Source organism: Tauraco erythrolophus, chromosome Z (assembly GCF_009769465.1).
Source record: "Tauraco erythrolophus isolate bTauEry1 chromosome Z, bTauEry1.pri, whole genome shotgun sequence".
Lineage (NCBI taxonomy): Eukaryota > Metazoa > Chordata > Aves > Musophagiformes > Musophagidae > Tauraco > Tauraco erythrolophus.
In genome coordinates, this window is record NC_141496.1 from 31,052,328 (window position 1) to 31,067,505 (window position 15,178).

Sequence of the window (15,178 nt, forward strand, 5' to 3'; positions counted from 1 at the left end):
TTGTTTTAGGCTTGTGTTCTGCCTCACACAAGAAACAAGCTTGTGGCAAGATGACTTCATTCATCTTTAGCAGCTGTGTGCCACACCAATTCAGCTGCCCAGGCAGCCAGCAGCAGAGGGCAATACTTGCCATTACGGGACGGGCAGCCAGCAGAGCAGTTCTTCCCTATTTAAGCATTATTTTCCTGCTGCAGGAGGGTTGGATGCTGCTGCTTCTGTAGCTGAGGTTGTGCTACTGCTCTGCTGCATCTCTAATGCCTTCCTAGTCTACTTGAGGAACCTTCTGTGTCCTGGTGTCCCTCTTGCCTTTCCTTGGCAGCCCAGAATCTTTTCTATGTGCCAAGGCTTCCACATGCCAATGTCTCATTTTTCCCTGACTGTGAAGATCTTAAATAGATATCATCCTTCCACGGTACTGATTCCTGCAGTCCAAAGAAATGTTTTGTTCCTTCCATCTTTCTCAGGAATTCTGTGTACCTAACATGCTTTTTATACATTCAGTATGCCAAGATTTTAAACTATACAAGATGTGGAAACTACAATGGTATTAATATCTTGGCTGACAGGTTTTTTTTGGTTTTTGATGTAGACAGTTGTCTCAGATGTTCAACCATTTAAATGCAGGCCTAGATAATCTCTCTTCTCCCTTGGAGGTGAATCTATTTGTCTTGAGTTTTCATGAAGATTTTTTATTGACAGTCAGAATATCTTCTCACAGATTCAAAGAATAACTGGGGTTGGAAGGGACTTCTGGAGGTCATCTAGTCCAAGCCTCCTGCTCAAGCAGGGCTACTTTGAGCCAGCTGCCCAAGACCATGACCAGATGGCTTTTGAATATCTCCAAGGATGGAGACTCCACAACCTCTCTGGACAACCTGTTCCACTGCTCAGTCACTCTCACAGGAAAAAAACTTTTCCTGATGTTCAGAGGGAACCTCCTGTGTTTCTGTTTGTGCCCATTGCCTCTAGTCCTGTCACTGGGCACCACTGGGAAGTGCCTGTCTCTGTCCTCTTTACACCCTCCCTTCAGGTATTTGTATACATTGATAAGATCCCACTTGAGCCTTCCCTTCTCCAGGCTGAACAGTCCCAGCTGCCTCAGCCTTTCCTGGTGGGAGAGATGCTCCAGACTCTTCATCGTCTTTGTGTCCCTTTACTGGATTCTCTCCAGTATGTCCATGTCTTTCTTGCAATGGACAACTCTGCTGGAAAAGTAGCACAGCAAGCTGTAGGCAATCCAGGAGACTCCTGGAGGGCATTGAGGATAACTTCCTAAGCCAGGTAATAGACAGCCCTACCAGAGGGGCTGTGATACTGGACCTGATGGTCACCAACACAAGTGAGCTAACTGGTGACGTCAAGATTGGAGGCAGCCTGGGCTACAGTGGTCATGCACTGGTGGATTTCGCAGTCCTGAGGGATATGGGTCAAGCAAAGAGTAAAGTCAGGACCCTGAATTTTAGGAAAGCAAAATTTCAGCTGTTCAAGGAATTAGTCAATAGGACCCCCTGGGAAACTGCCCTCAGGGACAAGGGAGCAGCACAGAGCTGGCAGATGTTTAAGGATGCTTTCCACACAGCGCAAGAGCTCTCTATCCCCAGGTGTAAGAAACCAGGCAAGGAAGGCAAGAGACCAGCATGGCTGAGTAAAGACCTGCTGGTCAAACTAAAGGGCAAGAAGAAAATGCAGAGGCAGAGGAAGCAGGGACAGGTATCCTGGGAAAAGTATAGGGACACTGCCCGGCTGTGTAGGGATAGGGCCAAGAAGACCAAGGTGTGGCTGGAGCTGAACTTGTCAAGGGACGCAAAGCATAATAAGAAGGGCTTCTAGAGGTATGTCAGCCAGAAAAGGAAGGTCAAAGAAAGTGTACCACCCAATGAAATGACTGGCAAACTGGTGGCAATGGACAAGGAGAAGGCTGAGGTGCTCTACACCTTCTTTGCCTCAGTTTTCACTGGCAACCTCTCTTCCCACATCTCTCAAGTGGATAGACCACAAGGCAGGGACTGGGGGAGCAAAGTCCCTCCCAGTGCAAGAGAAGATCAAGTTCATGAGTATCTGAGGAACCTGAACATACACAAGTCTATGGGACCTGATGAGGTGCATCCCAGAGTCCTGAGGAAATTGGCTGATGTAGTGGCCGACACACTCTCCATGATATTTGAAAGGTCATGGCAGTCAGGTGAAGTCCCTGGTGACTGGAAAAAGGGAAACACTGCACCCATTGTTAAAAAGAATAGAAAGGAGGACCCTGGGAACTACTGACCTGTCAGCCTCACCTCTGTGCCTGGGAAGATCATGGAACAGATCCTCCTAGAAGCTATGCTAAGGCACATGGAGGACAGGGAGGTGATTCGAGACATCCAGCATGGCCTCACCATGGGCAAGTCCTGCCTGACCAACCTAGTGGCCTTCTGTGCCAGAGTGACTACATCAGTGGACAAGAGAAGGGCTACGGATGTCATCTATCTACTTTAAGGCCTTCAACATGGTCCCCAACAACATCCTTCTCACTAAATTGGAGAGATGGATATGATGGGTGGACTGTTTGCTGGACGAGGACTTGGTTGGATGGTCGCATCCAGAGGGTAGTGGTCATGGCTTAATGTCCAGATGGAGACCCGTGATGAGTGGTGTCCCTCAGGGGCACATACTGGGACCAGTACTGTTTAATATCTTCATCAATGACACAGACAGTGGGATCGAGTGCACTCTCAGCAAGTTTGCAGACGACACCAAGCTGAGTGGTGCAGTTGACATGCTTGAGGGATGGCATGTCATCCATAGGGACCTGGACAAGCTCAAGAAGTGGGCCCATGTCAACCTCATGAAGTTCGAAAAGGCCAAGTGCAAGGTCCTGCACCTGGGTCAGGGCACCCCCTGGGATCAATACAGGCTGGGGGATGAAAAGATTGAGAGCAGCCTGGTGGAGAAGTACTTTGGGGTACTGGTGGATGAAAAGCTGGATATGAGCCAGCAATGTGCACTTGCAGCCCAGAAAGCCTACTATATCCTGGGCTGCATCAAAAGAAGCGTGGTCAGTAGGTCCAGGGAGGTGATTCTGCCCCTCTACTCCACTCTGGTGCGACACCACCTGGAGTACTGCATCTAGCTCCGAGTCCTCAGCACAGGAAAGACATGGACCTGTTGCAAGCGGGTCCAGAGGAGGGCCACAAAAATGATCACAGGGATGGAGCATGTCTCCCATGATGAAAGACTGAGAGTTGAGGTTGTTCAGCCTGCAGAAGAGAAGGCTCCAGGGAGACCTTATTGTGGCCTTTCAGTACTTAAAGGGGTCCTATAAGAAAGATAGGGACAAACGTTTTAGAAAGGTCTGTTGCAACAGGACAAGGGGTAATGGTTTTAAACTAAAAGAGGGCAGATTCAGACTAGATATAAGGAGGAAATTTTCTATGATGAGAAAGGTGAAACACTGAAAGAGGTTGCCCAGAGAGGTTGTAGATGCCTCATCCCTGGAAGCATTCAAGGTCAGGTTGCACAGGGTTCTGAGCAACCTGATCTAGTGCAAGATGTCCCTGCTCATTGCAGGAGGGGTGGACTAGATGACCTTTAAAGGTCCTTTCCAAACCAAACTATTCTATGATTCTATGAACCCAGAACTGGACACAGAACTCCAGACATGGCCTCACCAGTGCTGAGTAGAGGACAAGGATCACCTCCCTTGACCTACTAGCACTACTTTGCCTAATGCAGCCCAGAACACCATTTGCTGCCTTTGCTGCAAGGGTACATTGTTGAGTCATGTTATGATGTTCAACATGGTGTTTTTCAGGACCCCAGGTACTTTTTTGCCAAGTTGATTTCCAGCTGGGTGGATCCCAGCATATAGGTGCATGGGGTTGTTCCTCATCACGTGCGCTTGTTGAACTTCATGAGGTTCTTGTCAGCCGATTTCTCCAGCCTGCTGAGGTCCCTCTGGAGGGCAGAATGACCCTCTGGTATATCCAGAGGGTCCTCCCAGTTTGATGTCATCAGCAAACCTGCTGAGAGTACACTCTGCTCCACCATCCAGATCACTAATGACGATCTTAAACAGTACTGTAAATGCAGTATTGACCCATGGGGTGTACTGCTAGTTACTGGCCTCCAACTAGACTTCATGCCACCGACCATCACCCTCTGGGCCTGGCCGTTCAGCCAGTTTTCAGTCCACCTTAGGGTCTGCTTATCCAGCCTGTACTTCCCCAGCTTCTCTATAAGGATGCTATAGAAGACAGTATGGAAAGTCTTCCTGCTGAGTAGACAATATCCACTGCTCTCCCTTCATCCACCAGGCCAATCATTTCATCATAGAAGTTTATCAAGTTGGTTAAACATGACTTTCTCTTGGTAAATCCATGCCGACTACTCCTGATGACCTTCTTGTCCTTCGTGTGCCTGTAAATGGCTTCCAGGACGAGATGTTCCATTACATTGTGAGAGGAGAGAACATCATATGTTCTTATATATCACAGTTCATCAGCTGCAACATCCAAAACTTACGCAATTACAAAATCAAAGACAGTACAAGTACAAACTCAAACAACCCGCCACTGAAACCCCTAAATTCAAGGACAATTTGGCTTTGCTAACAAAACCTAAAGAAGCAGTGTTCGAAGCTTGCACACATGAACTGGAGTGAAGTGTGCGCAAGCTGAAGCAGGTGGTCAATCCAAGGGAATGACATCAAGCACAGTGGGAATGCACTAAGCCTGGGCAGAGCCTATGCATTGTAAACAGAGACATACCCAGAATCGGTGTAGGTAAGGAATGACGGTTCATATGCATGCTAGCAGGCAAAGAACATTCTTTTAATTTCTATGTAGGTATCAAATCTGTCAGAGGTCCTTAAAAAAATTCCAAAGTGAAAAAAGTGTTTACCTGATACTTTAGAACATCCACATTGTAATAGGATGCAGATGGATTCTGCTCTGATAATTTCTTGAGGTAGACAGTTATAGCTTGCATGTTCATCCAAAAATCCTTAGTAGTGGAGTCACTTTGTGACTGATCACTAAAAAGAAAGGTAGGAGTCAGAAGGCAACACTGAGTTTTATTATTTTGGACGTCCAAAAAAATTAAGATTAGGTCTTTCCCCTTCTTCACCGTTTCAGGCAAGAATTAATTCTACTGCTTTATAACACATAATTGCACCTTCCTAAATATTAAGACCAACTAACTGCTTGTTGTACCTGGTAAAAATTCTCCCTCCAGGTTGTGGAGCAGTGAATTTCCTCCACTGATGGTGCATCACAAGATGGATTTAATGCTGAATTTGCGTTTTACATTTAATAAGTGTAAATGAATTGTATTAATACCATTTTAATACAATTAGGTTCTGTGAGGATATATGGGAGCTGGAGATGAAAGTGCTATTTGAAAAGGAATGTTATCCTATTTGGAATAAATCTTAAAATCATAATTAGATTTGGTTATGACATAGCTTCACTAACGCACTGAATTAATATTTGTACTGTATGTGTTGCTATATTTTCATGTATTTCTACAGAGTGTAAGCTTTCAAAATTTTTCAATTAGAAGTGATTTTCAAATTATTATAAACAATTGTTTCTCAGTACTTATAGTTAAATTCAATTTTAGTAACAATTTTTTATATCACTTCTACATGCAGGTAAGAGTGCACATGACTGCAGAACCACAATCTTGTTTGGGAGCTACTGGAGCATGGTCTTCTGCAGATCAAGAATATTCTCAGCTCTGGTTGCATCAGGTTCATTTTGAATAAGGATGAATCTTTTAAGAAAACTGATTCAAAAGGAATATTCAAATCACTTAAGAATCAAAGACCTCCTCTGAAGGTCTGCAGATACAGTGAGGAACTGCATCCATCTCTAAGAACAAGTGGAGAGTGTGCCTGCAAAGTGAAAGCTGACAATGAGTACCTGGAACACAGTAAATATGACTGCAGTGAGTTGAACGTCCTAGAACAGTGAATTACGTACCAGTAGTCTGTCCCATTTACTTAGAAGTTGGTTCTCAATACACTGTTGTGATTCATGAAATTTCCATTTTCAGGAAAATATATAGATAAACACTTATCACTACAGAGGCCTTCTAAAATTTAAAGAAATAAAACCAGTAGTAAAATCTTTCTGCTGCTCCACAACCAAGTGCAATTGAAAACAGAAATTCTAATGTCACCAGAAATATCAGTCCCATTAAAAACTTTAGTCTCTATAAATACCAAGCAAATGATAGGCTTTGCAGTAGATGATGAAAAGTCAAATTATTACCGTATGAGTTTAACTTCGCAAATATCCATTATATGCATCCTTTCTAATTAGAGGTGAGGTGTTACAGCACTCAGATTAGAATACTAGACATTTTCACTTTTTTGCAAAAAATACTTTTTCAGTATAGTTCACTGTGTCAGATACAGCTCTCCTAACATGTCAGTTATAAACTGTCATGTCAAAAAGTGATTGAATTTGATTTTGTATGAGTCATTTATTACATTAAGCATGAATGATCAAAATGAAATTAAATATGAAAGAATGGATGCATATGATCTGATTCTTTATTTCTGTAATTTAAAAAATGTACCATCTAGAAGCATTTAACTCATTTTCAAATAATTTCTCCAGTAAATTAAATAGAAACTGCTCAGCTGAAACAGATCTCTGCTAAATAATTACAGCTTTTGTAATGTTTTTTTTTAAAAGATCTCCAAGTGCTGTGATTTCAACAATTATCCTACTCAATCAGCCACCTTTTTTCTTAAGAATTCTCTCAAGCATGCTGCTACACACTTGAGAGATAGTTATGTAATTGATCTGATCTACTGTAGAAATGATAGAGCTTCAAAGTACACTACTGAGTGGCAAATGAGATTAGGTGTAGCTCCTACTACTTGTTTTCCATTTAAGGCTACTGTTTTGTCATTTAATCTTACCATTGTTACTACTGTACAAAGAAATAATTAATAAAATGCATGCAAAAACACAGCTAAGTTTACAAACTGTTTTTGTAGTTTTTTCCTTTTTAGTAGGACCTGTTTTCTAGTTTCTGTCGTACTCAGTGCAACTTTCAAGTCCAGTAGCCACTGGTGGCAGTGGAGAGAACTGTGCTGAACAGGATTAATTCAGGAAACTAAATTGTGTATAAGCAAATCAACGAGACTGTAGAGAATTCTGTTTTACATATACAACAACTCACATTTTACAAATCATGTGGTTTACTATTATATAAAAAAAAAATACAAAACCTGTATACAAGTTGTGCATTTGGAAGAATCTGCTCTAGTTTGCTTGTGTTTTTTACCCTGAAGCAGAGCACAGCTGGAGATGGGTTGCTGGTGAAGACTTTAATAATTCCACTTGGGAATGATACTGTCATATCACCAGTAATCTTCACAATACATCTAGAAGAGAATGAAAACATCAGTTTCATTGCAACTCATGAACTGCCTAGTTTTAATACTGATTTTAAAGCAATCACTGTATTTTCACAATATAATAAACTGAATTAAAAACAGAAAATCAAATTCAAATGAGGGTAATGTGGCACTGTGACAATGTACTATCACTTTCAACTTGAAAGTCAGATGAAAGAAGTAAATTAAAAGGTTTAGCTGCCTAAGCATACAGTAGTCTTGGTGGATATTTTTCAGTCTTTGAGAACATGACACAAATGTGCTTAGGCAAGGCCTAAGTAGCACAGCAAGAGATGTGACATAGGGAATGAGGTGCTTTTAGCTGACCAAATTTACATGTAGCACCTAGCTGACTATGATGAAAACTCTCCTCATTTTCAGTGTTCTCACTGAGCATATTTTTGTAAAGCAGGGATATATAAGCTCCTAGAAGGATGCAGGCCAATACAAAGCAATAAGCCAGTGTTGTCACTTATACTAGGGAAAAAAAACCCTTTGAATCCCCCTTCTAATGTATATACATTTTGCCCCAAAATATTAAAAGTAAATCCAGTGTTTTTCTTATTGTAACTTCTTACATTCAAAACAATTCACTATTTAACTAACTTTGTGGGATCTGCTCCTTTAAAGTAGGCGTTAACGGATTCAGTAAGGGCTACTGCAACAGGCAAGGTGTCCTGGTTTCCAAGGCTGACAGGGCTGGGACCACGTGAAACACCTAGAATACATACAGTGTATAGGTTTAATTTTCAAAAAGCTTAGCAACAGATTTCAGAATGGTTGACTACATTTGTAATTTTCCCAAGAGGTCACCACCATCAAGGTCACAGTAGTGTCTGAAGTACTACTTGAAAAGCGTGTAGAAAAATATGAACATTGTACAGTACAAATGCACCATCAAAACACTGCTTAGCAGCCTGAGAAAACAGGACTATCAGTATGACATCATGTAAAAGGACAGACACAAGGAAATATGAGACAGAGGAACACTGCGTTAAAATGGCTACTGATGAAAGAGAAGTCAACAGATACAAAGGAAATTAGACATTGGCTAGAATACTTAGAAAAATCCATACTGTATGCTTATTGTATGGAAAAACGTATGATAAAATGGTCACAGAAATTCAAAGAATTAACTTAAGAGTATGCATGAACTTAAATGCAAATACATTAATATTACACCATATAAGTGAACTGCTGAACATTCTTTTAACTATTTCAACAAAGCTTACAATTCCCAAGCAAATTGTTGGAGACTTCACAGATGCCTGTGCCAACTCAACACAGTTTGAAGGCATAGCTATAAAAATCAACTCAGACCTCACGCTAAGGCTTTTTGAAATGTCTGTGTACAGTTGACGAAACCAATTGTGGTAAGATTTTACTTTTCACCAATTTTCTATACGTGTACTGAATATAAAAGCCAATACTGGAAGTTCTGTCTTTTTATTAGTGCAGCAGCATAGTGAAGAGCATATAACTAATCTTTTGTACCACTGAAACGGCCTGTATCACATCATATTATCTGTCACAAAGGAGGCACAATCTTATACGTTTCATGAAAAAGTTTTCTTCATACCATAAAGTCTACTATGGTATTTTAGACCTTAAACTCAGAGGTAAGTGAAGGAAGTAGTAACAAGAAGAGAGTAAAAGACAAGATTTAGTCTAATCCTGTTACCTCATACCTCACTCTCCATCATGATTTCTTGCCTAAGGTAGTAAAATGTTCAGAACAATTCTCAGCACCACGAAAAAAATCTTAGTGCAACATTTAGTCCTCCTTAGATCAAAAGTGATACTCTAGTCCCAAGTCTTCAAAACCAAAAATTTTTAAATGAACGTAATACTATGATGCTGGCTACAAAACACTGATGTATTTATTTTTTCAATCTGAACAGTAGATTGTTTTTATTTATTGTTTCAGACAATACATGGGTCATATTTCCAACATTTTCTTTCTCTGCCTGAAAACTACTGATAAAAGCGATGATTCTCAACAGTCTCAAGAATCCAGAAATCATGGTTTCAAGAAGCAAACGGGCAATAAAATCAGTTAACAACCACAAATTCTGTTTGGTGAAATACTGAACTCCAGAAGTATTCTCCACCAAAGCAAAATATGCACTACTCTGCTCTGGTAAGACTCAACCTGGAGTACTGTGTCCAGCTCTGGCGTCCTCAGCACAGGAGACACATGGACCTGTTGGAGCGGGTCCAGAGGAGGGCCACTGTCATGGTTTGATGTGGAGGGGGGGGTGGTTCTGGTGGCAGGAGAGGGATTTTGCTCCCTGCGACCTCCCCGGTTTTGGATCCGGGTTAGGCTTAGTTCTGGCCACCGGATCAGACTGCCATCCCCCTCGGGGTTGAGCCAATAGGGCACCTCTGTGAATTGCCCTATTTAAGTCAGGACAAAGGAACTGGAAAAGGTGCTTCGCCCAGGATCGAGCAGAGAAGGGAGGAGGGCACTGCCCCCGCTCCCTGGCTCCCGGCCGGGCGGCTGCCTGCGTCGGGCCGGCGCCGCCCACGGAGAATGGCGGCGGCGGAGCCAGCTGGGGAACTCGGGGGCACCCCACTCCCGGGGTGCCCACTGGGCTGAGTTCACCTGGAGAGGACTGAGATCTGAGAGAAACAGCTGCATCGACAGCAGGTCAGTGAGGATGGAGCGGGAGGAGGTGTGCCGGAGCCGAGTTTCCCCTGCGGCTGATGGTGAGATAGCAGGCTGCCCCCCTGCAACCAGGACGGCCTCGGTGGAGCAGCGACCCACTCGCAGCCCGTGGGGAGAAGATGCCTGAGCCCGAGGATGGTCGTGTTGGGGGCACGGCAAGGCAGAGAGGCATCTGGAGTCTTCGTGACGACCCACGCCGGAGCGAGTGGCTACAGCTCCCTAAGTACCCGAGACTGTGGTATAGCCCACACCGGAGCAATCTGTGGGGAAGGATTGTTTCCAGTGGGCTGGACTCACGTTGGAGAAATTTGTGGATTTTTCCTCATGGGTAGGGGATCCATTGGAGCAGGGGAAAAGGGTGTAAGGACTCCTTCTCCTTTAAGAAAGAAGCAGCAGTAACAGCACGGAATGAACTGACCTGCACTCCCCCAGTCCCTGCCCCCTGTGCTGCTGGGGGGAGGAGGTAGAGCCGGGAGGAAAAGGAAGGTGGGGGGGGGAAGGTGTCGGTTTTAAGATCTGGTTTTGTTTCTTTCTGTCCTCTCAAGTAATCGGCTTTTATTTCCCTTTGTCCTTCTAAGTAATCATTAATAAACTGTTTTGCTTTGAGAAAAGCGCTGCCTGTTTTGCCCAGGACCATGGTTGGTGGGTGCTCCCTCTGTTCTTGCCTCAACCCTCAGTCCTTTTGTTTTTTTTTTTTCTCTCCTCTCTACTTTATTGGAGAAGGAGAGACTGTGTGAGTTTTAGTTGCTGGATCAGCCTAAAACCACGACAGCCACAAATATGATCAGAGGGCTGGAGCACCTCTCCTATGAAGGTGAGAGAGTTTGGGTTGTTCAGCCTGGACAAGAGAAGGCTCCGGGAAGACTTTATTGGAGCCTTTCCAGTACATAAAGGGGGTTTATAAGAAAGATGGGGGCAGACTTTTTAGTAGGACCTGTTCCAATACAACAAGGGGTTATGGTTTTAAACTAAAAGAGGGCAGATTCAGACTAGATGTAAAGAAGAAATTTTTTATGATGAGGGGGGTGAAACACTGGAAGAGATTGCCCAGAGAGGTGGTAGACGCCCTACCTGTGGAAACATTCAAGGTCGGCTTGGACAGGGCTCTGAGCAACCTGTTCTATTGGAATATGTCCCTGCTCATTGCAGCAGAGGTGGACTAAATGACCTTTAAAGGTCCCTTTCCACTCAAACTATTCTGTGATTCTACGAATGGATGTGGCACTATGGTTGCTGGGGTGTTTTACTGTCTTTTTCCCCCAATTTACTAAGGAACAACAAACAATTGCAGAGCAGATAGAAGGTGATTACCCTGTATTAATGATGCCAGATTGTTTACAGATGTATAAATTACTTTAAAATCTTTCACTTATAATGGCCTCGTGTATATTTTTATATTGATATTTGAAAATCATGCAGAGTAATGCAAATATATAAATAATATTCCTATTGGTAAAAGACAAATACCGATTTGTTGACTGAAGAGTGAAATTTATTAGGAATAATAATGCTATTTTTACTTATTTTTTGGAACACCAAAGCAAATATATATATGTATGTACATTTCTCTGAGATGTAACTGAGGGACTACAAATGAGATAGCTTCTCTCTTATTTGCTCTGCCCCCACTGTTCGTTGCCCTTTGGTTCATAATAATCTATGCGCCCTCCTAAAACCCAACAAATTGCAACAAACATAACTGCTTAACCTTACTCTGGAAGTCATTGTTTTTTTGCCTTGCTGCTGAAAATACAATACAATGCAATGCAGCGATATCCAGCTTCAAGGCTTTCCATGCCTGCTGTGAGCTCTCAGAGGGATGGGACATCACAGACCTGTGCCAAGGTGGCCTCGCTGCATCTCCGGCTGCAGCTGAGCTCAAGGGGTCAGTTGAAGCACCTTTGGCAGCGTCAGCAAAGCTGGCTTTGATGCCCTGCCACCTGCCTCAGCCCTTATCACCATTAACAGCCCCTGAGCTGTGCTGACACAAGAGGTAATGACACAACCATGTTGCATTAACACACTCAAAGCGGTTGCCAAACTGCAGAATAAAAGACTGCATCACTGGTCAAAAAAGGGCAAATAAACCTGATTAAATGGTTTTAGTTCAGTTTAGGAAGAAAAGATTCAGGCAATTTTAATGTTGGCTAAACACCTATCATGGAAATTAAATTTATTTTTTAATAAAGATTAGCTTTATTATGTGTATCTTCAAAGAACTGTATTATATGTAAATATAGAAATATTTTTACCTACTTGTCTTATGAGAATAATGATTGTCAAAGTAAAAATATATTCACTTTACGTGAAAGAAAGTAGTAATGACAAACTGAAGAAGCAAGACTAAGTTCCAGCTTGCTCTGGGCAGGGAAGATAGAAGATTATGGTATATAAAAGCAGTTACATCAAGTTTTGGTGATATCAGCAACATATAATTTGTTAAGTAGTTGAGCTTTCAAGCTACTTATATCTGCCAGATACCAGAAATAGCTGGAGAAACTCGTTTCAAAAGAAATAAAATTTTATTAGGTGTAGTGTATTAGGATGATTAGTTAACATGTAAATCTGCTTCAAGTACAATACCTGGTGGTGTCTCACAAAGCTTTTCAATTGTAGGAAGATTTCCAACCAAAAGATCATCCTCTATTACATTTAAATGAAACAAAACATTGCAAGAAAACAAAATATTTCAAGCAAAAACAGATGTTAAAAAATTAATATATAAAACAATACTTTGCAAATCAAGATAAGGCCCAAGCATAAAGAAGCATTCAATTATTCATGCCTGAAAGTGCACTTGGAAGAAGATGATTAGAGTCAACTCTCCATTATTCAGAACAAATGCGGTAAGGGAAACACTGGAGTGTGCAAAAGCCAAAAGAATACAGACGGTAGTCTGCCCCAAAGTCATTCAGCCATCTGCACTGAACTTCCCAGCTCTCCAGAACTATTTAATTCATACAGTCAGCGCAGATGGAACTGGCCTTGTTTATTTTTGCTAGGCCAGGTTAATAACCATGTCAAACCTTGGTGTCAGCAGACATCTCCTTACATCCTCCCTCACCTCAGAAATTTGCTCTGTCACTTTCTCCAACACCACACACACTCAGAGCTGGTGCTATATTGATGCTGCTGCCACCAGCTTTCAGTTTCTTGGCATCAGTGCTGAGGCCTGAGGAAGTGAGCCTGGATGGACTTAGGCAACGAAAATATCAGCTATCTTTCTGTGATGCTCCTCAGCATTTGGGAAGCTGGTGGGCAGTTAACTGCAGCATCTAAGGCTGGGCAGACCTTACTAGCTTTGGTCCTGCACAGGATGGAAACAGCTACACTGCTTGCAGTGCAGAACTCCCACTAGAATCTGTGCAGATGCTCTCCTGAGCTGCTGAGCCTGGGTGGAGAATCGTTGGCATCAGTGATGTTCACAGACAACTGAGTGTTAACTCAGGAATCTGATTTAATTTGGGACTAAAGTGGTAGTAGTGTTCAGGAATAAAATACTTCAATTCTGCTAAAGAAACAAGCTAAAATGTCTTTAAAAAAAACTCCAAACCCCCTAGTAAGTCTTGTTTTAATTTGTTACAATCAAATATCAAAACTGAAGGGCTTTCCTTCAAAAACATGAGAAAATCTTCTGAAATTAGTGGCAACACATGAAGACATGTTTGCTTTTCATCTTCATCTTGTTTGTTTGTTTTGCTTTTAGTAAACACTTCTGTTTACCTTATATAGTTCATTAACTTGAAAAAGACTCAGCAGTTTCATTTTTTTTGAAACTTCAATTACAGGATAAGAAACAAAATAAAAAGAACATTAAAGAACTCATTTTTGTAAACATTTGTGTTCACTCAAATTTATCAACATCCCACAATATTTCTGCACCTATACATTAACATCTTGTGAACAAATATATGATAACCCATTGTGCTTGATGTATGAATATACCAGCATACCAAATACGAATTCATGGAACAATAATTTTGAAAAACGGTTCCCTAAAGAATATGCCATAATTGGATCTCTGGTCTAATCTAATTAAATCCACTGTCCTGTCTCTCAGTGTCATTTAGAAGCAGGCTGAAGCATGCTTGAAGCACCTAGGCTGGAATTACATATGGAATAACTAACTCCAACAAATGGTTCTCCTACCAGGTGGAACCTAGTGGCAGAATTATGCTGTTTCTAAAACAAGTTAAAATGGTTAATTTAACTTACCAACTGTAGGTGTGTTTGCTGCACTGAGAGAAGCAGAAGAGGATATTGAGGAAATGCTCTCTGCACGTGCCAAGGGAGCTGCAGGTGGTGGACTTGAGTTAGAGGTCAATGGAGGGCTGAATGGCCTAGGCTGAACAAAAGAGATTACAAGAGTATTATGCAAAGGGGTTTTAAAAAGATGAAAAAAGACTGTAAATATAAGAGTTCTTCATTTCATGTCTCAATCAGTTTCATAGTGTTTCTCAATATAGTTCCTTTAATGCTTTATCTACCCCAGTTTTTAGTGCAAAACAGAGAATCTACATTTTCCACTGGAATCAATTCCATTATTTCAGTGATAAAAAGAGATCTAGGGAAAATGTAGGACCTCTCCAGAAGGAAACGGGGGACCTGGCCACCCAGGATATGGAGAAGGCTGAGGTTCTCAACAACTTCTTTGCCTCAGTCTTCACTGGCAAGAACTCTAGCGGCATGGCCCAAGTCACGGAAGGCAAAGGCAGGGACTGGGAGAATGAAGAACCACCCACTGTAGGAGAAGATCAGGTTCGAGACCATCTAAAGAACCTGAAGGTGGACAAGTCCATGGGACCAGATGAGGTGCATCCACAGGTCCTGAGGGAACTGGCAGATGAAGTTGCTACGCCACCATCCATAATATTTCAGAAGTCGTGGCAATCTGGTGAAGTTCCCAATGACTGGAAAAGGGGAAACATAGCCCCCATCTTTAAAAGGGGGAAAAAAGAAGACCCAGGGAACTACAGGCCAGTCAGTCTCACCTCTGTGCCCGGCAAGATCATGGAGCAGATCCTCCTGGCGACTATGCTAAGGCACATAGAGAACAGGGAGGTGATTGGTGACAGCCAACATGGCTTCACTAAGGGCAAATCCTGCCTGACTAGCTT

At 42.3% G+C, this 15,178-nt stretch overlaps 1 protein-coding gene across 1 annotated transcript in view; it reads right to left on the bottom strand.

Annotated features, from left to right (window-relative positions):
• FCHO2 (FCH and mu domain containing endocytic adaptor 2) overlaps positions 1-15,178 on the bottom strand; it is a 111,693-nt gene that overhangs the window by 9,239 nt on the left and 87,276 nt on the right. The window contains exons 20-24 of the mRNA XM_086629987.1: positions 14,277-14,406; positions 12,645-12,704; positions 8,000-8,111; positions 7,226-7,381; positions 4,882-5,014 (exon numbers count right to left, since the gene is read on the bottom strand). Coding sequence (XP_086486113.1) covers positions 4,882-5,014; positions 7,226-7,381; positions 8,000-8,111; positions 12,645-12,704; positions 14,277-14,406 — 591 coding nt within the window. The remainder of the gene's footprint in view (positions 1-4,881; positions 5,015-7,225; positions 7,382-7,999; positions 8,112-12,644; positions 12,705-14,276; positions 14,407-15,178) is intronic.